The 27,449-nt window shown below is 38.7% G+C and overlaps 2 protein-coding genes across 2 annotated transcripts; both read right to left on the bottom strand.

The window, feature by feature from the left end:
* Positions 1 to 527: 527 nt before the first annotated feature.
* On the bottom strand, positions 528 to 5,162 carry LOC148160722 (ATP-binding cassette sub-family C member 4-like). The gene is made up of 3 exons (XM_088013214.1): positions 4,486 to 5,162; positions 2,857 to 2,967; positions 528 to 1,436 (listed from the first exon to the last, which is right to left on the bottom strand). Exons 1-3 carry the CDS (start codon positions 4,563 to 4,565, stop codon positions 1,349 to 1,351), a joined length of 279 nt encoding a protein of 92 aa, XP_087869340.1. The 5' UTR covers positions 4,566 to 5,162; the 3' UTR covers positions 528 to 1,348.
* Positions 5,163 to 11,716: 6,554 nt separating this feature from the next.
* On the bottom strand, positions 11,717 to 27,095 carry LOC148160723 (NLR family CARD domain-containing protein 3-like). The gene is made up of 10 exons (XM_088013177.1): positions 26,866 to 27,095; positions 23,333 to 23,467; positions 21,749 to 21,783; positions 20,743 to 21,024; positions 18,573 to 20,322; positions 16,417 to 16,596; positions 15,286 to 15,459; positions 13,305 to 13,475; positions 12,623 to 12,775; positions 11,717 to 12,105 (listed from the first exon to the last, which is right to left on the bottom strand). Exons 3-10 carry the CDS (start codon positions 21,774 to 21,776, stop codon positions 12,093 to 12,095), a joined length of 2,751 nt encoding a protein of 916 aa, XP_087869303.1. The 5' UTR covers positions 21,777 to 21,783; positions 23,333 to 23,467; positions 26,866 to 27,095; the 3' UTR covers positions 11,717 to 12,092.
* Positions 27,096 to 27,449: the final 354 nt, after the last annotated feature.

The following is a 27,449-nucleotide window of genomic DNA, read 5'->3' on the forward strand; positions in this document are numbered from 1 at the left end:
GGCTTAATTACCTCCTCCTGGTGTAGATCAGTTCTCCAGAGCCTTGCTAATGACCTAATTATTCTATTCAGGTGTGGTGCTGCAGAGGCACATCTAAAAGTTGCAGGACACCGGCCCTCGAGGACTGGAGTTTGACACCTGTGTCCTAAAGGGACTCAAACTTAAAACTCTGAACTAAGAACTTCTGATTACATAATAACAATTAACTATTTCTGCCATGGTAAATCATTACTGACAATTATAGTGAGTAATCCCTAACATTAATATGATCATACCGCATGTAATCATGTGTACATATGTATTATTGTTATTAAGAGTGAGCTAAGAAAATGTATGTCTGTATCAAACAAGTAGCCCTTCGTGTTACTCTGCACCCATGAAGTAGCTCCCAGTCTCAAAAAGGTTGGTGACCCTGTTCAGGTTGAACCTGACAGCTGATGGTTTTCCAGCCTGTCGGCTCTGCAGCCTTAAGAAAACAAACTTCATGATAATAGAAAAAAGTTTCATCTTTCAGTCCAACAGACGCGTCTCTGTCACCAGTTTGAACATTTATTTATAACCTGAGAAGCAAACAGGGGAAATGTCTTCATTACTGCAGATTAGTAGAAAAATTAAGGGAAAAAATAATAATGAAGTATAAAATCTAAAAATGAAACATTACTGTGTAAAAGTTTTAAAGCCGTCAGTTTGTTTAGTTTTCTTTCCCTCCAAAGATTCGATGTTGGTGTAAAAACATCTTTTGACTGTGATCACATTTACAGGAACATTATTATCTCCTCTGCATGTCCACTGGATTTATCAAGACATAAATAAATGATCTGGACAGAAGAAAAAGACCCAGAAAGGAGGAAATACTTTTTATCATCCAGTAACTTCTGGACCAGTAACAAGCTAATTGCTAACGCAGCCTTCTGCCCCCTAGTGGACTCCTTGTGTAACTACAACCATAATAAAGCTAGAGCTGATATGGGAATAGTACTTCCTTTAGATTCTTTCAAAGTAAAACACAAGGAACGAAATTCTCCTGTAAGTACATTTAGTTCGTAGATTTATTATTCTATCAGGAAATTAAATGTTGAAGTGAAACAGTTACCGTACCACAATAAGAGAAACTGCAAAAAATATTTCAGAGGTGCAACACTGAAGTTACTGATGTTACACGTCTCAGCTCACAGTGGACAATTGTAACAAATTATGTTTTGTTTTTTTTGTTTTTTTCTTCTTCTGATGTGTCTCTACTTCCCCTTTGATCTTGGTGGAGAGCCTGTAACGATGCGTCAGTGGAAAAAAAAAGACGATCACCGTCTTCTTCCCCAAACTCTGTCTGAAGAGCAAGGGGCGGGGCTTCTCACTTCTGGCCCCCTGGTGGCCTCCACTCTCTAAAGGTTTCTCCTGTCAGAGACTGCAGGCCGATGACCATGGCGCCCACAGGAATCCTGTGGAGAGACAAATTTTAAGATATGGTGAATTACGATACGGTGTGTGTTTGTAGAAAAAAAGAAAAGGAAACTCGGTGCTAAAAGGGCAGAATTATGTATTTTCCAGCCACATTGTATCTTTTTATCTGTGTTGCATTCAGTTTTTATAAAGATGTTATACATATCAAACATGACTTAAAAGAAATTCTACTTCCTGATTTAACATTTTGAAATTGGGCCTCTGTCTCTTTAAGAACTCCTGCTCTTTCTGAACTCATCACAAAATGGCTCCTCTATTAACCCTTTAATTTTCTTTTTTTTTTTACCAGCTCTTCAATGATAAGTAGCGACTGTAACGAGCTCAACAGATGTTCCACCAGGTGTTTGCTAATTGCTACTGACTAGTCTGAAGGAGCTGAGTGGAGGAGGAGCTACACCTCGAAGGCGGGGCTAAATCCAACCAGGCGTTTTCACAGCTGAATGGTTGCCATGGAGATTATAGGATTTCTCAAACATGCATAAAAGAATCAAAGCAACATTCTAGGAAATAACATTGAAACATGATGTAAAGCTGAAAAGACAAAGAACATTTTTACATATTACTGCCCCTTTAAGAGACCTGTTGTATTGTTTCCTTTCCGTTTAAACCAAAACAATGTAAAATCACATTTTAGAACAACAAATTTGAAATGAACATTTCATTATAAGAGTAAATAAACACCCAGGCTTCTCATTTCACCTCTCCTTCTTCTCCACCATTAATGTCGGGAGCTTTAAGCGGAGCTCTGAAGCATCATGATGCGATGCAGTCGGCTACCTCCCATCACTACTCAGCCTCGTTTCCACCTCACCTACTTCACATCAAACGCTTCAGGTGGCTGCCCGCTCAGGCACAGAGAGCCCAGGACGCAGCAGTCCAGAGCCAACACAACAACAACTACAAACAATCCATCCTATCCACCCTTATTTCCAACAGAAATAACATAAAATAAAAAAGGAATAAAGACAAAACAAAACATAATTAAATTGCGTCTCAGCAAAAACAATTAAATTGCGTTGTTAAAGAAGAAAAAATAATTAAAAGTCTGATGGTTTCCTGTGGTGCATTTTAATAAAATGAGTCTCAAATTCGGCAAGTTTCCTTTAAGTAAATTTATTTTTTTATGGTAAATAGAAACACATACAGTTTTTTCTTGCTGGTCGTTTGAGGAATCACATTTTGCACGTAAAAGTATAGTAAAAGATTTCAAACAACAGACTTCTACCAAATGTAGATAAACTTTCAGAGCCTCAGGACGGTTTGAACGGTGAAACTAATCCAGATTAAACCTGACCGGATCGTCCAGATCAGGTGGAAACTCAGCTCCCATTCTGGACCCGCCCAAACATCTCCACTCAGTCGTTTATGTTCATCAGTAAAGTAACCAGGTCGGTTTACCTCTGTAGGTTTTCTCCCAGCTTTTCTGAGCGGTCCTCTGGCAGAACGCCGTACATGTCGCTCTCGTTGAGTCGCTGTTTGTTACCGCGGTGCATCAGCGGCGTCAACCAACTGAAACAGAACCGCAAAGAGTCCAAATCAACCCAGCAGCACCGAAACCACCACGGCTGTTCATACGGCTGCAACTAACCTTTATATTAGCTATTAATTATTCTATTAGTCTTAATCCTGAAGATTTTTCATTTAACCTCTTAAGTTTTTGTTATACAGTTTTAGAAATAAACAAACAAATTCCTCCTTTTAAATAAAATAAAAAATGAAAACTTTTATTGCTTAAAATGCGAGAAAAACTTGAACTGTGCCACTTTTTTTTTTTTTTTTTTTACAGTTTTGGCTCAATTACAGATCAGAATTTTTTTTTTGAGTCATTTTACTCCAGTTAACGATTAATCAATTACTAAATTAGTTGACTGTTATTCCAATAATCTCCAAACATGGAGAAGCAGCATTCAGCTTTTACGCACCACAAATCTGGAACAAAGTTCCAGAAAACTGCAAAACTGCTGAAACACTGAGTTCCTTTAACTGTTCATAGCTGCCTTTGATTGACAATAAATGGAATATTGATCAACATATTTGATGTTTATTGTGGATTTTAATGATCTTAGTTGACAAAATGTGATGTTTGTTATTGTTTTTCACAATGACTGACTGTTTGATGTTTTTATTTTTATGTTTTCATGATGTAAAGCACTTTGAACTGCCTTGTTGCTGAGAAATGCGCTATGAATAAACTTAATCAGACGATTTGTTTCAGATCCAGTTTTTATGGATCCTGAGAGGCAAACTCAAGTTATGAGTTTACATCCAGCCTAGGAAACTTATAAATGTCTAAACTTTCATCAAATTAAAACAATAAGTTTTTGACTTTAAGCTCAAGCAAACTTGGGTTATGCGGCAAAACAATAATTGAAAGCAAGATTTTAAAAATATTACTGAACCAAAAGTTTTTCTAAGAAACGAAACAAACAAAAACAATCTAAACTAAGTAGTAACTATGAGACCAGTAGAGTAAAATGAAAAAAGCTTAAAAAAAAAAGAAAGTGGACAAAAGTTTTTCTGCAAGAGTTTGTAAAAATTCCTCTACAGAAAAGCAGAGGAAATTTCTCTTAAGAGGTTAAATAAAATTTAACCTCATCTTAGCCTGATATTACAATTTACCAAAACATACTCAGAAAAACTGCACCCAAATCGGTGCCATTTTTTAAATTGATCAAATTAAGTTAAATTAATACAGATTTAAAAGTGCTACATATGCAATAACGTCTTACAAAGCATGTTTAACCACACGTGGTTTGGAAACGTCTTATAAATTTGCATATTATGGCCCGTCATGTACAGACTGAACGTTCACCGCAGCCGTCAGTCCCACAGTCTTGTTTTCATTTTGAATATTTTTAGCGGCGGGGAGAGAAAAATGTCCGCAGTTATTCACAAAGTTTCAAAAGACTTCAGACATGCAGAACCAAACCTGATCAGCACCGACCCCCGGTTCGTTTGGAGTCATGATAACAACAGTAACACAGAAACATTTCCTGGCTGCATAAGGCGCCGCGCCGCTTCTCTTACCAGAGGAACAGCTTTGAAAGCAGGTTGGCGGTGGCCAGCGGGTTCCTGTTCCTCCTGCCTCCTCTCTCCGGGTTCTCCATGCTCGGACTGTCATCGGCTCCGCCGGCTGCGCTCCTGTCAGACCCTGGAGCAAATCGCTGACAGGACACGCAGGCGGAGACTCAGCCTATAGGCTCGCTGCGGCTGCGCCTTTGCAGTCAGCTGGTGCGCAAACGGCGCAGCGCAAACACGAGGAAAGCTGGAAGGGAAAGTGAGGTTGTTTACCTCGGATAATCAGCTTCGCTTTCGGTTGTTTTTACTGAGGCGAACTGCGGATTCTGGGCTCGTGTTTACATATTTCTGATCATGTGACCCGAGTCCAGCCAATGACTGCGGTCGTGACAATCACATGAGAAACGCGTTTGAGTTTTAAAACGCGACTTCAGGCTCAGAATAGGAATATTTTACACAGGTCTTCTGATGACACTAAAAACATGAACACTGACAAAAATCCTTTTTTTAAGCGATTCATCCCTGTGTTGCACTTTTTTTAGAGCCACATGTGTACATTACATTCTTTATTATTCTTTATTATTCGTGCTAAAGTCCTATAGTTGTTTGATAATGTAAAGTTGCTTGCAGCCAAAAAACAAAAACATACTTGGACCTTTTCTATTTTAGGACCTGATAAAGCTGATTGTTCTCCACATCTGCAGGGAGACATTACATCCTGTCCCATCCTAAACTTTCCTAAATGCTCACATGCCATCAAAGCTTCAGCTGAACGAATCTCCACTACTGGACTCTGTAATCTCACCTTGTAAATCTGAGGTCCTGCAGAGAATCCCATATTAACAGAGCCAGGTCAATATCTGCTCACGGAGGCAATGTGTGAAATATCTGAACCTGAATGAAGGCATTAATAAACTTTACACCAGATATGTGTAATAAATTGAAAAGGCATGTTCTGAAATGAAATGTATCCACATTACTTTGGTTCTGGTTGCGACATAAAAAACTGTTCTGCAAAGTCAACTTCTAAGAATAAAATGACAGGACTGTGTCGGTCAATTGTAACATCACTACAGGTTGTACATATCGCCCTGACTGCTTCAGCTGTGCAAATACCTGCAACCTGACGTGAGGAGGCCAGGAGTGATTACAGCAGATGTGTTGTGACATATGGAGCTCTGTGAGGTCTGATGTAACGTGACTTTAAGACAAGAGGACGTCTTAATGAGCTCAAACTGAAATACCTGCAGTGTAGGTTCTGTCCTAACAAGTTATTGCATACGAGACGATCCCTAGACGCTCCGCTCCTCCAGGAAAACGTCTCCTCAAGCTGAAAAACAAAGATATTAAGAGAACAGTTTCGTCTCTTAGTTCTTACTTTGTTTAAACCATTTATTACACTTTAATTGAGGTAGTTTATAACTAGTGATTTTATTCATGATAGCGTTTGACTTACTCTCTCTTATTACTCTCTCTTATTTTCCTGTAAATGAGTCCAAATGTGATGAACTGTATTTACTGCAGACATCTAAAGGATTCATACAGTTTCAACATTTTGGTAATACAAAGTCTTTTTAATTTATATTTTGTGTGACAGAATATAAAAACATTTGTTTACATTTTCCCTGAACTGTTGACTGGGAAGAAAATATTAAAAGTCCAAAGCAAATTGGCTACAAACCTCAAAACTGTTTTTGTGTGTATTTCTCATTTATAAGCCTATCAGCCAAACGTACCAAACACAAGGCCCGGGGGCCAAATTCGGCCCCCAGTAGGTTTTTATGTGGCCCGTTAGACTACAGAGTTAGGGTGTTTTCGTTTTGGGCCAAATCAAGACCTTGAATGGTCTTGAAGGGCTGGCTGTGATAAAATCTGTTCACAAACTACTGAAATATGAATTAATTCTTAAAAATCAAAGTGTTTGTGGTGCTAATGTCTTATTTATGATGGTAAATTTGACTTTTTATTCATTGTAGATCCTGGACTATAATCCGACATTTATAAAAATTGTACTTGAACCGTTTAGTAGAAGTATGAAATTATGTATTAACGCAAAAAAGTTCTGGGATATGTTAATGTTGCGTGAATTTCCACAATAATTCTCATGAAACTGGAGGGACTGATTGATATAAAATAAACAAAATAATTTCTATTTGCTCTATTTATTGTTTTTTCTCTTTCTACCTGTTAGAATATGTTCTCATCTTAACTTGTCTTTGAGTTATTCTGTGTTATGTGTTCATGTTTTCTAATTTACTTTGAAAGGTAAAGCTGCAAGTTCTGTATCCTGTCACTGTGTTTATGTGCATGTTGTACTGCTGTTGCCCACCAGCAACAGCAGGGGGCAATGAGAGTGAGTTCTTGTGTAAAGGCAGCACAGTTCTAACAAAGAGAAGTAGAGATGAAGTTAACCGAAGGCTGAACGTTATATATGCCAGAGGCCAAAATTGGACATTTTTGTCCATTTCAGGGTGGCAAAGTCTATCAATATTTTTTGAAAAGATACATGTCTGTAGTTAATATTTTGGTATGATAGCCCTTCCAAAATGGTAGCTGAGTCATAGTTATCATCTCATGAAGTAAACAACCCCTTTGGAAAAATTCTGTTTTTTGAGACTGTTGTATCTCTGGTTTAGGGTCATGGTATGGGCATTTGTCAAAGGTCTGTAATGCAATATTTGGTATCATCTTAAAGGGGACCATCTTGGCTTTTATTTTGAGTTTCTCTGACCAACACAGAGGTCATTAGAGGTCATTAAACCAAAATTATTAGACATTTTTCCACATCTTTTGACCAAACTAGATACACTTCTTTCATCCCAGCGGTATCCAGGGACATCAGGGACACAAAAGTTAATGACTAAAATACTCAACAGACTCTAAGGAATCAGAAAATGTATGATATGCCTACACTGTCTGTCTATGGGAGGCGATTATGAGCTGTAATTTGAAGTTACAGACTTGGGCTATGACCTTAACTGGTGTATATGTTGGGGGTTTAGTGGGGGTTTGTTTAGTGTGTCACTATTGTCTAGTTTGTTAGTTATAAAAAAGTTAATCAGTAATAGTAGAAATGTACACTTACATAGACTTTAGGATGCTGTATTGACCTATTTATCAGATTTTGTGAGTTTTTCCATCATGGGCTACACAATAGTAGCCCAGGATGCTCACGTAGAGACATAGCAGAATGAGAGAGGATACCACCCTCATTAAATGACAAATTCTGAGGTAAACTAAAAAAAATGATTATTTTCAGATGCTTAGGCTACTATTGACAGCATAATTCAGATTATTATATTACATTTCTGCCAACAGATGATAACCTTAGGCATATCGGTACCATCTACATTATGCTTGCTGAGGATGTTGATTTCAATCAGGCCCACAAATGAGTTTGTTAAAAAATATAAGTGAAATAATAAGAATTATTTAGTTAAAACAAGCTCCTGTTTATTTCTTAACAGTTACTTGTAAGTTAATTTTCTCTAAATCCAAATGTAATAAGACATTTGGAGTGGAAACTAAACAACAATACTTGGTAAAATGTTGTTTTTACAGTTTAACATTTGATTTAAACGTTTGATTTTGTCCTGACAGGAGGAACTACACAATAATATATAGCGATTCTTACAACAGTGACTTTTCATATTTTCCTCTATGTGATCCTAAGAAACTTTACTAGTTGAAACTAAACCAAAATATAAATATAACCAGCACACATCTAAAGGTTTTATAGTATTTCTGTAAAGATTTGTGGACCGGGTTTGAAATAGAAACACACCATCTTGTACATTAAATTGTGAGAATGTTATGTTATAGTTGTGTAACTTTATTTACCCTCATATTTCTGGGTAGAAAACAGTTTGTGTCAGACGTCTGTATTTGCTTCATCCACATTTACAAGAACGTAAGATTCCCAGTAAATAGAAAAATTCAAACAGATGTGATCAGCATGGGTCACATTCACGGCTGATCAGTGCGAACTCGTAAACATTGAGCAGATTTATGATTCAAAGACAACTTGGCAACGGCGAAATCTCTCCACAAGATGGTGGTGTGTGCAGCCAGAACCACATGGGATGTAATTACAGAGAGTTTTGTTAAAAGAGGAAAAATTCTTGAACTTTAAAAACCTTTTGACTCGTTAAATCCTCTCTTATGCCCAGGTTCAGAAAAATGCTGTGCGCAAAGACTGAGATCACGCAGAGATAACAGCGTCACAATAATCAGCATTTATTCAAGACAGATGCAAACTATCACCAGACAAACACATCACAAAACATCAGAAACCTCAGAGCACAAACAACACATGAATTTACCTGAGAGAGAAAAAGACAAAAGATGGAAACGACAAACAAAAAGCAAAGACGTCTGTGGAGAAGTTGCAAGAGCAAAATCTAATGTGTTAATTCTTATCTTTAATTTATTCAAATAAGGCGTATCGTTGCTCATCCAACCAGGAGCATCTCTGACCCTCTATCTGAACCCAGAAACCCCTGCCGTGTTTACGGCTTTTCACAGATGAGTGTGAAAAGCTACAACTTCTCCTGTATTGTTTCCCACACAGACAAAAGGCAGTTCAAACGATCCTAGCAAACCATCTGCTGTAACTACAGGTAAATTAAAGGTCAAAAAGTCAGAATATGTTACTGGTTTTAAAACCACAATTAGGCCATTTGAATCAAGACATGTTAAGTTTTAAAACTAGCTTATTTTAAATTTATTTTCTCAACAGTTTCAAAGCAGGGAAGTGTTGAAATGAGGGGAAAGAAGTGAACTGATTGAACGACAGAAGCAATAATGGCCGCCTTGCTCCAAACGCTGAGGGGGAATCTCTTGACAAATTACCGCCGGGCCCTGTGAGCGGGAAGAGTCCCTCGCTCATCAATATTCACAGAAGGTAAACAAGCCGGACCGGACCAGAGGGGCTCCTTTAGTTTGTAAATGTAATTGTGACATTTGAACAACTTTTGCCAGGTTTTGTAGGTTTTCTGGTGGAACGAAACGGCCCAGATGTCTTTAGGGAACCTTTACATGAGGCACAAAATCAATATTCATCAAGAGAAAAATTAGCTTTTTATGACAGAAATAAAAACTGGAAGCAGAGAGTACGAGTAATAACACTATTATCTTTATCATTAGCATCCAATGCCTCAAGAAAGCATTATGTAGTGTTTTTATATTTAAAGGGGCTCCATTATGCAAAATTCACATTTTGTATATTTTTGTACTTGTGTTTGGGTTATCACTGCTTCTTAAAACGCTCCCATTTGTCTTTTTTGGCGACTAATGTTTTTTGTTGTCTGGAAAATGATGCGCTGTTACCTAGCAACCCTACCAGAGCCCAGCCCCAACACAAGCTGAACTCCAGCGCATCTGGTCAGCTGTACAATGGCTGATGGAAAAGACAAGTGTTTTGTTGTTAACTTACCATCCAGAAACCACTTGCTGCGATCTTGTTGGCTGTGAAGGAGGTTCCACTTCTACTATTCAAGGATGTACAATTGTACTATTGCACATCTGTTGGCAGCCATTTTCATTTACAAGTGTAAACGTCGAGTCGGGGAGCGTGGCTAGGTGCAGCACATTTGGATTTAAAGTGGCAAGTGGCCATAAAACGACTCTTACTTAAAGAAGCTCAAAATAGGAAGAACAAAAGAAAATCTCTCTAAAATGCCCTTTGATGTGAGCGTGTCTGGATTTTATGTGTCAAATTAGATGGTGAGAGTCTGTGGATGTCATCAGTTTTTATTTTTAGTTATTGATTTAGCTTTGAATTCAAGTTTGGTCTTTGACTAGGTAATTTTATCACATGAATGTTCTTTGAGTTAAACGATTCCTCTATAGTTCTGACTGCACCTGTAGGACTGTTGAACCATTTTCATACGTGTAGATCATGAAAGGATAAACTTACCTTCCAAAACTGGAAAACTATTTACTGTTTTGATGAATTTTACTTTAAAGAATTGGTAAAATTTATTTTTTTTAAATCCATGCAACACTCTGGATACCAGAACTCTGAGCCAGTTTAGATGAAAATATCCTACCCTGGGTAATTTTGAGTCAAAGTCTGGAAAAACTATAAACATTTAAACTAAAAACATTTATTGTTGATAAGCTTCAACCAGCTGAGATCAGGACCTCAAGCATGTGGAACCACCTAAAGAACAATTAATGAAATTAAAAAGTCAAAGAAGCTTTTAAAAATATTAAACTGTAGTGAACAGAAGATTATTTTTACATTTTTGTTTTTGCCAGACTCGCTTTCTACCGCTCTCCTCTGGTCACACATTGTAACTACACACTAAAATCCTTCAAACTTGTTCAATGATGAATCCATTTAATTATAAAATTACGACCGATTATCAGTGAACTGAAGGACAGACTCCATTGTTCAGCATCAGAGTTTAGATCTGCAGCTCCTGATAATCAGTTTGCGTTTAAAACAAGCTGCTGCTAAAATCTGTTACCATCGCTAGCTCCGCTCAGAGTCTCTGTGGAGCTGCTTCTCGTTCACACTGACAGAGAAAACATTGAAGTGAACCAGGAGAAGAATCTGCCTTCATTTATATCACTGGGAACCAGTTAACCTGCTAGTCTGAAGCTGGAAACCAGTTAGCTCGTGTATTTTATTTAAATATACTTGGTCTAAATAATGCAAAAATAAACTGTTGTCTAAATTAGAAGCTTAAAAAAGCTCAGATCAACTGAAGAGGATGTTTATGTTATTACTAAATAAACATGTCAAAATTAAAAATAGAAACTTAAATACATTTTAATTTCTCTGTTTATCCCAATACAAAAAGCTAGACAGCATGAAGGATTAAAATAAAAGGTGCAGTTATTATATTTGTACAAAGAACATTATTAAAATCTTTATTAACCAAATAACACATATTAGTTTGAATAAATATAAAAAACATGAACCAATCAGCACATTATCCCAGTGATTCTCTGAGGTCTGAATAAGTCAATAAAATCAGCGTAAAGAGCCTGAAGTGACACATCGAGTCCTAAAGTTATTTAGTAAACTTAAAGTAAAACATGAAACATGGAGTTAAAAAAGTAAAACACAAAAACAATCAGAGATTCTGTGGGACATCCAGTTCTAAACTGGTTAAACTGGTTTCTGTGATGGAAGCTGAAGTTTCTCTGCAGTTTCCAGTAAAGCATCTTTTTATCTGTGGAGCTTTGAGGAACATTTTCCTGTCAACAGAAGAAGAAGCAGCAGAGAAAAGAGGTTTGAAGTGTCTTTATGATTCAAAGCTGAACTGAAAATGATTCCCATGTTTCCATCTCAGACCATTTCTGGTTCCAGGATGAAAATGAATCAGAGAGAAAAAAGATCAACTTTCCAGTTGAATCCAGTTCAGATCAAAACTCCATGAAGCCTCTAAATGGAGCCCAGTTTGAATCGGATCTTTATTGATCCAAAGAGACAAACAATATCAGACACTAAATGACAGACATGAGAAAATAAACAGGAGGAAAATCTTGGAGGTCAGAGGTCATCATCAGGATCCAGTCAGAGTCTCTTTAGACTCAAACTGCTGCAGCTTCAACCTCTGAGGATCAACAGGACACAGAGACCGTTCTCTACTTTACAGAGATCATCAGTTCCTCCACCTGCAGAGAGAAGAAGGAAGGAGAGATCAGATCAGTGAGTGTTTCCAGCCTCTCCAGCAGCAGTCAGTGATGCAGCACATCCAGTAGATGGTTTCCAGGCTGCAGTCAGACTGATCTCAGAGCTGTGACCAAGATGAACCTGATCAGTTGTTTCCTGTTGAACTGAGAGAACAAGCAGATCTGAGATCAGATCTGCTGCTGCCACAGTTTGATGAATGAGGACCACTGTCTCTAGACATGTTGGACGGCTGGACGCTGGAGTCCAGCTGGACGTCCTGGAGACATGTACACAGCAACAACACTCATCTTCACACCAACACAAACACAGGAACACAGCAAGCTGCTGCTCCTCTGATTGGCTGATTGCTGTCTCTGTGTCCAATCAGGAAGCCTGAACCATTCTCCTCCGACTGAGAACCTGCAGCTTTACTGGGAACACTGGAGCTTTGCTTTGATGCTAACTGGGTTTAGTTCAATATGCTGACAGCAGCTGGAATCACTACAAACATTTACTTACTGTAAAGTCTCTACAAGATCCTTCAGCTGCTGAACATCTGAATCCTTCAGGTTGTTTCCATCCAGGTCCAGTTTTGTCAGCTGGAGGCTGTTGGACTTCAGAGCTGAGGCCAGAAAATCACAGCTGATCTTTGACAAACTGCAGTGATTCAACCTGAATAAAGAATAAAAGATGAGCTGAAGCCAACAGGATGCAGGTGAACCAGTCCAACAGAACCAGTTAAAGATTCTCATGAATATTAAAGCCAACAAGCTGCTGCTTCAATAAAGACCTGCTGACTTCAGAACCAGAACCAGAACCTGGTACTGGGTCATGTTGTGTTGGAGGATTTTAGTCAGTAAAATCATTCCAGGTTCTGATCAAAGTGTTGAAGCATCAATCATTGATTATTGATTTGTTCCTGTCAGATTCCAGGAATTCACTTTTCTAGACTGGGTTGAATGACCTTTGACCTGCTTGACATGAGGGGGATTTCTACACACTGGGGGTCCGAATACTGTCCTGTTCTGACCTCAGGTCAGCAGGTCCAACTCAGTTACACAGAGGGACTAAATTAAACTCTGGATCCAAGTCCAGGAACAAACTCAGAAAATATTTATTAGAACAAAAGATAAGAATTTTGATTAATGATCAATTATAGATAATTATTCACTGAAATATCAATAATTATATAATTACAAACCTCAATGTTTCCAGTCTGCAGTCTTCAGTCTGTAGAAAACCACAGAGCTCCTTCAGTCCAGAACCTTCCAGGTTGGATCCGCTCAGGTCCAGTCCTGTCAGATGGGTCGGTTTGGACTTCAGAGCTGAGAACAGAGACGTCCAGCTGGTCTCTGACAAACTGCAGCTCAATCTGAATAAAGAATAAAAGATGAGCTGAAGCCAACAGGATGCAGTTAAAACTGAAAAACGAACAAATAAATAATAAAATGTAGAAAATTAATTTCCCTGAATGTAAAAGAAACATGATGAACTGATTCTAACATCTGATCCAGTCAAACTGGTTTAAAGAGTCCAAACCAGCAGAACCAGAACATTTTATCAACAAAGAAACTCAAAGTTTTTCTAAAAGTTTCTCAGGATCTTAAACTCAGTCGGATGTTTTTTCTCTCCATGTTTCCTTCCAGGCTCTGTATCAGCTGACTGCTCTGTACCTTCATTTATCATCAGATATTTTATGTCTCCAGTTTTTGGTCATTAATCTATTAATGATGTTTTTCTTGCTGGTTGTATTTTAACTGCAGCTCATTGCTAAGTATGACAGATGTAAACGTTTTATTTCAATCCGTCTAATTCAGAGTTTTACAACATCCATTACAGCTCAGATTCTGAAAGTTGATCATTTTCTCATTTTGTGGTGATTCAGTTCCTTAACTATCAACTAGAAAATATTGAGTCTTTTCTCTGTCAGATTGATTTGGGTCGTTTAGTTCAAGTTCTGAATCCTCCATCAGAGACGCTGCAGAAATGGGAACATTATCATAAAGAACAACCTGATTGTGAAGACGAGTCATTTTTAAATCTATTTTCCAGGTGAACCACATGAGGATGATTTCAGTAACTGATGAAGCTTGTTGCACACAAAGCTTTACAAAGGTAAGATCTCACTTCCTGTCCTACAAAATAAGAGCTGAATCAAGATGTTTGAACTAAATGACTTTAACACCATAACCTTCACAAAGTCAGTATTTACTGCAGGACTGTTAATTAATGATCTTTATATTATTTGTGTCTCCTTCATGTCAGGAACTCAGCCAGAAGACTGTGGTCATACTGACAGAGTCTGACTGTCAGAACAAACTCAGATTTCCTCTGGAAGCTGCTCTCAGTGGTTTGGAGGACGACTGACTTGTAATTTGCTCCATCAGTGGAATTGACACTAAAATGGAAACTCATCACCTGCTTCCATGTTGTTTTGCTTCCTGCCAACATAAAACTCCTGCATGAGCTGCAGCTCCATCTGAGCAGGCAGTCGAGTCCCCAGAAAGCTTCCCTGTTTCTAGGAACCATTTCATCCAGAGTTGGTCGACTTTCTCCGTCAGACGGTGAACCTTCAGTCTGAGCATGTGCAGAACCTCTCCTAACACACCTGGTCCAGATTCATGTGCTGCAGTCTCTGCTGGTTCTGATGTCTGGACCAGAAAACTGATGTCCAGAAGAACCTGCAGCCTGTTGAGCTCAGAGAAAAACTCAGTGGTCTGGATTTTTAAAAATGAAGCTGAAATTGGTTTCTGATTCAGGAAACGGATAAAGGGCGATTCCACCCAATTATTCACTACAACCAGCAACTTTAATCTGCTCTAGTTAAACATTAAAACACCTGGACTGGATGATTATCAACTAACAGCAGAATATTAAAAACTAAGTGTGAGATTTGAGGAACTTCAATAAAGGGAGATTTTCATTCTCTCCGTTTTTGATCTGACCTTTGACCTGCTTGACATGAGGGGGATTTCTACACACTGGGGGTCCGAATGCTGTCCTGTTCTGACCTCAGGTCAGCAGGTTCAACTCAGTTACACAGAGGGACTAAATTAAACTCTGGATCCAAGTCCAGGAACAAACTCAGGAAATATTTATTAGAACAGAAGATATGAACTTTGATTAATGATCAATTACATATAATTATTCACAGAAATATCAATAATTATATAATTATAAACCTCAATGTTTTCAGTCTGCAGCCGTCAGTCTGTAGAAAACCACAGAGCTCCTTCAGTCCAGAACCTTCCAGGTTGGTTCTGTACAGGATCAGTTCTGTCAGATGGGTCGGGTTGGACTTCAGAGCTGAGAACAGAGACGTCCAGCTGGTCTCTGACAAACTGCAGTCCATCAATCTGAATAAAGAATAAAAGATGAGCTGAAGCCAACAGGATGCAGTTAAAACTGAAATATGAACAAATAAATAATAAAATGTAGAAAATTAATTTCCCTGAATGTAAAAGAAACATGATGAACTGATTCTAACATCTGATCCAGTCAAACTGGTTTAAAGAGTCCAAACCAGCAGACCCAGAACATTTTATCAACAAAGAAACTCAAAGTTTTCTATGAGCAGCAGCCTGGATGAGGTGAGCTATTTCTGCTGGTTCCTGATCATCAGCTGGAGACCCGACTTGGTAACCGGATCAGAACCACTCAGTTTATTCATGAATGGCCTTTGGTTCTTCTTAAAGCTGCTGAAAGCCAATGGAGGCCATTATTTCCTAAGGAGACGTGACCTGATGAAGCTTCATCACAGAGACGAGGCTCCAACCGACTGACAGCTGTCAGACTGAAGAGGACGGTTCCTCTCTGACCCGGCCCAACAGAACCACAGCTTCAGGACAAAGTGAGGAACCTGCTGCAAACCTCACTGTCATTCAGTTCATCTAGATTTGCTTTTCTACAATCAGTCACTTCTTAGATGTTTCATTAATGATGATTTGAACTGGTCAGTGTTTGTGGCTCGACTGGAGGAAAACATTTCATTCTGGATGTAAAGATGAGAATCAGAAATAAAACAATCTGAATCTTTACCAACCAAACTGAAACATTTCCATCATTAATCAACTTCATTTGAATTATTTTACTCATTTTGTTCCTCAGTAAAAAACATTTAAAAACTGAAAAACAAAGTTCAATGATCTCAAAGTCTGAAATAAGAAAATAATCCATTTATAAGGTAAAATGTTTTAGAGATTTTAATTACATTTAAACAGGTTGTTTTAAAATATATTATAATAAAATTATTAATTAAAATAAGGATTAAATTATCAATAAATGATTTTATTGTATAAATAGAGAAAACAAACCTCAGACTCTTCACTTTACTGACTGAACTCTCCAGGATCTCAAGCAGATTCTTCATATCAGAGTCTTCACCTTTAAATATGAAGATCTGATTTATTTCTAGTTCAGTCAGATCTGGGTTGGATTTCAGAGCTGAAGCCAAAACTTCACATTCAGCCTCTTGGATTGAACAGCCACCAAGTCTGTGATGAGAGAAGAAATAAATTAAGTTCTAACGAAATCAATCTGGATCATAAACAGATAAAATATGATAACAGTGATGTCATCATGATGTCATCATCTGATCAACATCTGATCTTCAGTTTACTGAGTTTGACCCGACAGAGAGTCTGTGCAGTTCCTGACTAAAGTCCAGGTTCTGGTTCTGGTTCTGGTCCAGGCTTCATGTCCTCAGACCTTCAGCTCAGTCAGATGTTGAAGATCTTCCATCATCTGTGAAGGAAAGTTCAGTTTCTCTGCAGCATCAGAGCCTCAAAGGAGCTGCAGCAGCTGATGAAGAGGCTGACTGAGCTGAATGAAGGAAACTACTGAGATGATGGAGAGGATTTGCTACTGGGGAAAGATTCTACTGTTCTTTGTCTTGATGAACTTTTTTTATCTTAGCATATGTTTTTAGATTTAAACAGGTTGTTTTAAAATATCTGTTTATTTTAAAACAGGTTGTTTTAAAATATCTGTTTATGATCCAGCTCTGTTTTCCTCCAGTCGAGCCACAAACACTGACCAGTTCAAATCATCATTAATGAAACATCTAAGAAGGAACTGCTCACAGCTCTGACAAGTCACACTGACTTGGACTAGACCGTTTGGCTCCTTGAGATCTTCCACCAAGCAGGAAGTAAGTTATAAATGAAGTGAGCAGAGCAGGAAGTCCAGCCTGCTGTGGACCTCTGGCATCTCTGGGTTTGTTTAGCCCATATTTGCTGCTGCAGCATCTAGAATCCTCCTCATCATTAATAATAGTAGTATATTCTATAGAAACGTGGCTCCCAGCAGCAGATTATTAAATGCTGCCACAGAGGAAACTGGGAGCAGACCAGACACATGATGCTCCCAGTTGTGTCTCCGTTCATCTGCTGGATTTGATGCTTTAACAAAGTAGAAAGTGGACAGTCGTCAACCTGCTTCAGCTAAAAGCTGCGGATTGTTCTGGTCGTCCTGCAGAGCAGCAGCAGAACCGGTCCTGCTGCTCCTTCAGGTCTGGACCGTCCTCTGTTGGTCTGAGAGGAACTGGGACAAACTGGTTGGAAGAGGGACACATGTCTCTGCAGTGGTCTGTCCATCGTCTCAGAGGAACAAAGGTTTGGATGTCAGAAGAAATTGTTGCTAAACTCCTAAAGAGCTGAAGAGCAAAACCCCTGGAGGAGACGGAGCGTTTGGGTCCAGCAGCATCTTCATGGTGAAGCAGTGAAAGTTCTCCAGAACTAAAGAGGCTGGGATGTCTAAAGAGCTGAAGCTCATGTCTCTGCAGGTCTTCATGGAGGACAGCTAACAGCTTCAACAAAGGCTGCAGATGAAGAGTTGATGAGGAAAATGGTTCCAGCTCTGGAAGCAGAGTTCTCAGAGCTTTGGGAGGATCTGACAGAAACTAGGACTTTTTCTGGAACCAGACAACAATCACCACATTTTGGTCTCAGTTACAAACTCAGAGGAAACTAGTGGAGGAGGAAAAGGTGAGGATGATGACGGGATGAAGAAGATCAACACTGTTCACAAAGTTTATAATTAATGCAATGGTTTATTTTAATGGTCCAAATTTCCATCAAACCTAAACAATTATTTTATAAAAACAGTCAAAGATCCTAAAAGGTGAATTATGGAGCAGCAGCTCAACGAGTGAAGAGAGTCTAAAGTTTAAAAAGTCTCTCTGGATGATTGGATCTTAGAGGAAATAGACATTTTCTAGAGTTCAGGGTTTTCTATTCATTTCTACCTGAAAACTGATAAAAAGTTAAATATTTTTAAATGATCAAAATGTGTAAAAACCAGAAGCTGCAGCTGTCCTGGATGAACTGAATGTTTAGATGTTTGAATGGCTGAAATCATCCAGAGGATGAAGGAAGTAGTTAAAGGCCAAAAACATCCAGAATCAACTTGAAGAAACAGGAGGACAATAGTGCTGAATCAGCATTCACACAATGAAAACATCTGGACTCACCGAGCCTTTCTGCAGTTCCTCACAGCTGGAACCAGTCTCCGTCGTCCATCTGATGATGTGTTGTACTTCTCAAGGTCCAACTCATCCAGAACCTCTGACATCTGCAGCATGAAGGCCAGAGCTGAACAGTCAGTCACTGAGAGTTTCTTCCCTGAATCCAGCAGCCGTTGGATCTCCTGATAAAATGAGACGTCGTTCATCTCCACCAGACAGTAGAAGATGTTGATTCTTCTGTCAGCAGAGATTCTATCAGTGTTTATCTTCTTCAGGTTGGTGATGATTCTCTGGACGGTTTCTGGATGGTTCTCTGTCTGACCCAGCAGATCTTCTAAGAGTCTCTGGTTGGACTCCACAGTGAGACCATGAAGGAAGCGGACAAACAGGTCCAGGTGGCCATTTTCACTGCTGAGGGATTTCTCCATGACTTTCTTCATGAACTCATCTAGAGATGTTTCATTGTATTCTTCTCCCAGGAACGTCTTGATGACCTCTGACCTCCTGCTGATGAAGCAGTGGAGCATGTAGACGGCAGCCAGAAACTCCTGGATGCTCAGATGAACAAAGGAGTAGACGGAGATGTTGCGCGTTCCTCTCTCCTTTTTAAACATCTGAGTGAAAACTCCTGAGAACAACGCAGCATCTTTGATGTTGATGCCACATTTATCAAGATCTTTGTCATAGAAGATCAGATTTCCCTTCAGCAGCTGATCTAGAGCCAGTCTTCCTAGAGACTCAATCAGCTTCTTGTTCTCTGGAGCTTCTTCAGCTATTTCTTCATACTTTTCCTCCTTGATTGTGAGCTGAACCAGCAGGAACTCTATGTACATCTCAGTCAGGGTCTTGGGCAGCTCTCCTTCCTCTCTGGTCTTCATCATTTCCTCCAGAACTTTAGCAGTGATCCAGCAGAAGACGGGGATGTGACACATGATGTGGAGGGTTCGTGATACCTTGATGTGGGAGATGATCTTGCTGGCCTTCTCTCCATCATCTCTGAATCTCTTCCTGAAGTACTCCTCCTTCTGGGGGTCAGTGAACCCTCTGACCTCTATGACCCTGTCAATAGATTTATCTGGGATCAAACTAGCTGCTGCAGGTCGTGTGGTTATCCAGAGGAGAGCAGAGGGAAGCAGTTTCCCAGTGATGAGGTTTGTCAGCAGAACATCCAGTGAGCTGGACTTTGAAGGGTCAGTCAGGACTGGATTCTTCTTGAAGTCCAGAGGAAGTCGACTCTCATCCAGACCATCAAAGATGAACAGAACATGATACTTTTTAAAGCTGCGGATTTCTGTGTCTTTAATTTGATCAAAGAAGTGATGAATCAGTTCCACCAAACTGAAAGTTTCTTCTCTCAAGTTATTCAGCTCTCTGAAAGTTAATGGAAATATGAAGTCAATGTTCTGGTTGGTTCTGCCTTCAGCCCAGTCCAGAGTGAATTTCTGTGTTAACAGTGTTTTCCCAATACCAGCCACTCCCATGCTCATCACTGTTCTGATCCGTTGCTTTCTAGCAGGGTTGGGTTTAAAGATGTCTTCCAGGTTTATTTTTGTTCCTTGATTACTGGATGCTGTTTCAATCTGTCTGACCTCATGTTCCTGGTTGACCCCTGCAGTTCCTCCTTCTAAGATGTAGAGCTCTGTGTAAATATCATTCAGAGAGCTTTTCTCCCCACGTATTGCAATGCCTTCACAGATAGATTGGAACGTGTCCTTTAGAGATTCTTTGAGGTCATGTTGACATCGATCATCAAAATCTGAACAAAGGGATAGAAACACTTCAGCAAATTAAGATTCAATTTATTGAATTTTAATTTGATTATCCTACATCAGGATGTTTAAGCAAAGAACTCATTCAAATTATAGATCATGAAGAGGATTTTATTCAGAAGAAACCTGAAACATTCAAATCATGAAGAAAACAAATCATGGAGCTTTACAGTACAGCTTTGCTTGTTAATAAATTGACTGGACTACAAACATCATGCTGAACATTCAAAGTGTTTTCACACTTTTAGTCGCCTCCTGCTAATCTGCAGGAAAACTTTTCCATAGTTTCTGACCTAGAGCTCAACAGGTGGAGTGCGACCATAATGCTCCATTTATTTTTGTTGTTATTGTTAGTCACTGTTGGATGAGTTCACTTTCACTCAGTCATGATTAGTGAAGGGACTAACCTGAATCAGAGGAGTCAGAGGACAAACTCAGCTGATTGGACAGGGTTGGATCTATGTTGTGAAGACGTTTGATCATCAATCTACTGGCTCTCTGTCCTTTCATCCTCACAGCATCGATGGTCTCCCGGGCCTTGTTTGCTGTGATTTGGTTCCCTTCAAGTTTTGCCCGTTTCTCCGAAAGATTAAAGACCCCATCTGTTTCCAGGCCATCGAGGAGCTGAGTCAGGATTTCCTCAGAAACTCTCTTCACAAACTCACTGCGAACCTTGAAAAGTTTTTCCTCTGCAGGCAGAAATCAGAAACATAATTAATTCAAACTGAGAGAAAAACATGATGAAGATCAACTATTCATGTTGCTCCATCCAGAGATTCAGAGTCTGTTGATCAGCTCCTCAGGTCTAAACCTGCTGTTGTGTTTCTGCCTCATATCTGAGTGACGACCACTGATTCTGTCTACATGAGACCAAATGAAGCTTCTGGTTCATCACTTTCTTTCCTCACTGCAGGAAGAACAATAAAAGAAACACCTTCTAAATATGGAGCTGCACTATTTTAGGAAAACAGGAAATTATGACATTATTGGTGAATATTGTGATGAAAATATTGACTGATTAACATTTTTATCACTTTTCTTTCTCCATCTCCATCTCTAAGCTTTATTATCTCTGTCACCAAGTGTTGGAATAAAAGACACAGCATGTCTGAGATAATAACTTAGTAATAAATGATGTGATTACTGGATAAAATAATTATAGTAAATATTCCTGAAGTATCAGAGCTGCTGGCCTGTTCTTCACTTCGGTTCCTTTTAGTTTCCATGTGAGTTCAGTTTTTACCTTCAGGATTCACAGAAACTCACAATGTTTCCACCAGAGCTTCACTGAACAGGAAGCATGAAAACAATAAAGAAACACTGAGGCTGAGCTTCATCACATGGCAGCAACACAGGCTGTGATTGGTCAGTTTGTTCCTTTAAGATTCTTCATTTCTGCTTCTCATCACTTACCGAAATCCTCTTCCTGCTGCTGCGCCATCTTTTACCTGGAAAACATGAAGATTCGTTATGTTTGAAGCTTCATTTCATGAATAGTTTATTTTATAACGTTGGAATGGAAACTATAAATACCCTAAAAGTACATATTTAAAACACACAAGCACAGACCTCTCCAGAAAAACACATTTATGTAATCATGAAAGCTACAATGTCAGAGCAAACTATTAAAAACCATCAGTGATATAAAAATAAATTTATCAAATCTTTATTTACAAAAAATAATGTTCGTCTGATTTCCTTCAGGTTGAAATGTAAACATCTTCACTTCTTGCTTTTTGCCGTCTGACTGTAATGTGTTGCTGCTGCCACCAGGTGGCAGCATCAGCTGCAGAAAGCTCCTCCAGAAACAGTTTTTTTCTGCTATTCTCCATCTTCGGTCACCAGATGGCAAAACAACAACTTAACACATTTGCTGCTGTTTTACTTGGAAACTAAAAGACTCACTGCAGCCATTTGGGTCAAAGGTCAAAATCCTGCCACCAGCCCAAAGAGGAAAAGCTGCAGTGATTCTAAAGAGACTCAGTTCATTTATATTAAATGAACAGACATTTAGCACTGAACCAAAAATAGATAAAGATTTAACAACAAGTAGATTTCTTTACTTCACCAGGAACTTTGATTTGTTTCATTAAAACAAGTTCAGACTAAAGGAGAAAATGAAGGTTGAAATATCAGTGAAAGAATTCAGTGATTAAAATATAAAACATGTAAACAGACAAAATTATTACTGTGATTGAACCAATAATTAAATGGGTATTTGCTAAATTATTTAAAAAACAGACTCAGAAACAGAGCGACGGTCGGAGTGGAGGAAAGTTTTCTTGGTATTAAAGAAGCTTAAACATTTGAGCTTTCACAAACAAATCTCCGATTTTTACTTTAGTTATTACTTATAAGGTCAAAATGTCAAAAAATAAAATAAAATAAAAAACAAAATACAACAAAACATTTGATCCAAAATGGCCGACTTCCTGCTGGGTGTGTAAATCGGGTCCAATAGTTTTTATCGGTTCTGATGGTTTGATGTTTTAACTCAGTTCAGGTCTAAATAACAGCAGTGGATGGTTTTAAATACTCTAGGGGGCGCTGTGTTGTTATGTCACCATAATCACTTATTATTGATCAATAATTGATTGAAATGTGATCAGCTGTCCTCTGTCACCACAAACTGATTCCATCTGGATTTTCTACTGATAAAAGCCCAGAGAAATCCTCTCTGATCAATAAATTATTGACTTCATATTGAAATATTTTCCATCCACCAACCAGAACCCAGATATCTCAACCAGGCCACAAACACTCAGAACCTACTGGTACCAGTTTGACTCCACTATGAAACTGGGAGCAAATTCAGCTGGTTGTCTGGGTTACAGATGAAAACTCAGAGAAAATCAGAGATCCTGGTTGAAATCAGGAGCTGCAGCTCTGATCCAGAACCAGAACCAGAACCAGACCCAGTTCTGGTTCTGTCCAGCAGCTCAAAGAGAGAAAACCCAGTCAGGACTGGATCCAGTAGAAAGTGGAGTTAAAACTCACCTGATCAGATCTTTGCTTCTCCTTCTGTTCACTCCAAACGAGTTGGAGTGAACAGGAGAAATGGACCTGACTCTCCAGAACCTGAACCGGACCCACCTGAGGCTCCGCCCCCTCTGACAGCAGAGGTGTGTTCACCTGTTGAAATGACAGGAATCCTGTCTGATCATCAATACCAGGAAATGGATGTTTAAAACAACAAATTCACAGTTTAAATGTTCTTTATGTTTTAAATATATTTAGTATTTTTAATCATTATTTTATTAAATTAATGGAGATTTTCAGTTTTATCTATAAAGAACTTTAACAACCAACAAATTTCTGCAGAGAAACACAAGAGCAATAAAACTAATAATAGTTTCTGCTTGTTCTAATCTGAGCCAACAGAACCAAGAACCTTGAAATGTTGAAGTTTCTCCACATGTTGACACGACCATCTGATATGTTAATGTTATCAAATACAGATTTTATTAATTTATTTAATCGTGTTTAATGTTGATCTGAAGGAAACTTTGATTCTCACCTGAACCTCTTTCATTCTGAACAAAATGACCTTTGACCTCTTTTAGCCTGGAGGCTTTAAGTTGTTTAACTGGTTTGTCTCAAATGTTTCAATGAAAAAGTTAAAAACCTGCTGAGTTACAAACAGGTTTTAACTTGCCGTTTACTGTGAGATGTTTATGAGTTTCTGTCTCTGCTGTGCAGGAATGTTTCCTCGGTGCCTCAGTTTGGGTCGAGGTTCTGATGTCACACAGACGGCCTCACATTTAACTCTACAATACTTTTATTTAACGTAGAAATGTCTTTGCTGCATTTTCTAACAAACTGCTTCTGATAAATCTTAAAATGTGAAATTTTTTAGATTGACTTGCTCTCTATTGGTTCTGGTTCAGATCAGGACAGATTGTTCAGGTTCAGGGGTCACCAACACGGTGCCCGAGGGGACCTTGTCAGTCGCCAACCAGCAAGTTCTAAAAATAGCCATTGTCATTAGGGAGCACTCCCAAAAAAATATTCAATTAAATGTTTTGTACCCACTTTAAAAAAAGAAAAGAATAATATGGATTTTTTATTATCTAACCCTCTTTACTATTAGCAAAATTGTGTAGAAAAAACCCTCTTTTTTTCAAAACGTCTTGTAGTAGCGAGTCTATGGCGGTGGGCACGTCAAAGATAAATGTCAGTTTATGTTTATTTGGCAGCTTGGTGCTTTTTCTGTAAGCTAAAAATGAACGAGTGAAGTTTGATCCCACTCGTTGTTCTAACAGCGGTCATTTGGAACCCGGCTGAGCTTTATACCGTGTGCGGTTCTGGCGGGTCACATCTGCCACCCTGAGCGTCTCAGACTGCAGGTTAAACAATTTAATCTAGTCCCCAAAAGAGTAAAAATTAAGCAAACAATGCTGCATCACTTTCTCCTCCTCTGGATGTCTGACACCACCTGAACCTGGGAATCAACATCCCGTCTTTCTGTGGATCAGACGGGTAAGGCTTCGCTTTCATGTCTATTATTTTTGTAAAAAAAAAAAAAAAAAAAAAAAAGTCCGCTGCTTTTGTGGTTTAGGTTTGTGCTGGTTAGGTGCAGTGATAGTTTTGTGCTACTCTCCAACCTGTCTAACTTTTTATTTTTATTTTTTTGGACCCATCAGCTTTTCAGTTTGCGAAACCACAAAAAGGCTAATAAACCGGCGACCGTCAGAACCGCGCAGGGTAAAAAGCTCAGGCAGGATCTTAGGACAACGGGAGGAGCTCATTCAGTTTTAGCTCACAGAAAAAGCGCCAAATTAACAAAAGTAAACTGACCAATATGATTTAGCCTTTTGCGTGCCCTTTGACCCCCACAGACTCACACTGATGACTCAAACTTAAAACTCTGAACTAAGAGCTTCTGATCACATAATAGCAATTAACTATTTCTGCCATGGTAAATCATTACTGAATTATAGTGAGTAATCCCTAACATTAATATGATCATACCGCATGTAATCATGTGTACATATGTATTATTGTTATTAAGAGTGAGCTAAGAAAATGCATGTCTGTATCAAACAAGTAGCCCTTCGTGTTACTCTGTACCCATGAAGTAGCTCCCAGTCTCAAAAAGGTTGGTGACCCTGTTCAGGTTGAACCTGACAGCTGATGGTTTTCCAGCCTGTCGGCTCTGCAGCCTTAAGAAAACAAACTTCATGATAATAGAAAAAAGTTTCATCTTTCAGTCCAACAGAGGCGTCTCTGTCACCAGTTTAAACCAGTTCAACCAGTTTGAACCTTTATTTATAACCTGAGAAGCAAACAGGGGAAACGTCTTCATTACTGCAGATTAGTAGAAAAATTAAGGGTAAAAAATAATAATGAAGTATAACATCTAAAAATGAAACATTACTGTGTAAAAGTTTTAAAGCCATCAGTTTGTTTAGTTTTCTTTCCCTCCAAAGATTCGATCTTGGTGTAAAAACGTCTTTTGACTGTTATCACCTTTACAGGATCATTATTATCTCCTCTGCATGTCCACTGGATTTATCAAGACATAAATAAATGATCTGGACAGAAGAAAAAGACCCAGAAAGGAGGAAATACTTTTTTATCATCCAGTAACTTCTGGACCAGTAACAAGCTAACTGTTAATGCAGCCTTCTGCCCTCTAGTGGACTCCATATGCAACTACAACCATAATAAAGCTAGAGCTGATATGGGAATAGTACTTCCTTTAAATTCTTTCAGAGTAAAAGACAAGGAACAAAATTCTCCTGTAAGTACATTTAGTTCGTAGATTTATTATTCTATCAGGAAATTAAATGTTGAAGTGAAACAGTTACTCTACCACAATAAGAGAAACTGCAAAAAAATATTTCAGAGGTGTAACACTGAAGTTACTGATGTTACACGTCTCAGCTCACAGTGGACAATTGTAACAAATGATGTTTTGTTTTTTCTTTTTCTGATGTGTCTCTGCTTCCCCTTTGATCTTGGTGGAGAGCCTGTAACGATGACCGGCATCAGTGGAAAAAAAAAAGACGACCGCCGTCTTCTTCCCCAAACTCTGTCTGAAGAGCAAGGGGCGGGGCTTCTCACTTCCGGCCCCCTGGTGAAACGCTGGCCGAATTTTGGTTGCTTTTTTTCTTTCTTTCTTTCCATTTAACAGGGTATTTTGGTCAATGTAAGTGTAAAAAAAAAAACAAATGACAATACTATTAATTTATGTGGTGGCTTATATTCTTAAGCAGATTTTCTGGACTATCAACAAGTGATGATTAAATTCTCCCAGTTTAGTGTATCACACAGCGAAAGAGTAAACTGAAATATTTAGTAAGTAGAAAATGGATGTTAAAAACTGAATACTTTTTTGAATGTAGCTGAAATCAATTTAAACCATCAGCAGACACAGTACAGTACACCGATTATCTGTACTAAAAACAATGCAAAAAATGTAACGTATTAGAAGAGGCATTATTTTTAAAACCAATAAATAAACTGACTAGGAGAAATATATTTAGCCAAACACACCTGGCCCCTAAAAGCAACACTTACTTCCCTACCTGACCTTCTCTGACTCAACACTTGCTGGTCTCTCCATCCTCATGCTCTGATCGTCTCTAGCAGCTGGAGGAATCAGTAAGACCTACAAGCCTGTCCTGCTTCAGCTGCACTCTGCTGGTCATACTAGGATGGGGAAGTAGGAGAACACCAATTTAATTTAATATCATAACACAGCAAAAGGCATATTACATCTAATTCAGAATAAAACTAAGTACACTTTAGTAGCTGCTAAATGGTGTAATTTTGTGAAGATTACTTACCATTCACACTGTTTGTCCCGTCACCGAAGCCCTGCAATTCGGGACGGAGTTCTGAGATCTCAGGGAGTCATCCGCTTTGGTCAGCGCTAACCAATCGGAACGCGTCTTACATCGCTCGTCCTTAAGCCCCGCCCAGAATGTTCATGTGAGATTAGCAAGAAAATAAAGTTGTGTTTAATCAAGAAACGTTGAGTTCAACCAAAAAAACAGGAGTTTCAAAAAAAAACTTGGACTCAACCAAAAACTTGTGTACGGAAGCCCATTTCCGCCATGAAAGGGAAAATAAGACCAACAGGAAGTCATAATTTTGACTTTCAAAGTCA

The sequence above is a fragment of the Poecilia mexicana genome, unplaced genomic scaffold (genome assembly GCF_051168715.1).
Source record: "Poecilia mexicana isolate PSO_F unplaced genomic scaffold, ASM5116871v1 scaffold_2, whole genome shotgun sequence".
Lineage (NCBI taxonomy): Eukaryota > Metazoa > Chordata > Actinopteri > Cyprinodontiformes > Poeciliidae > Poecilia > Poecilia mexicana.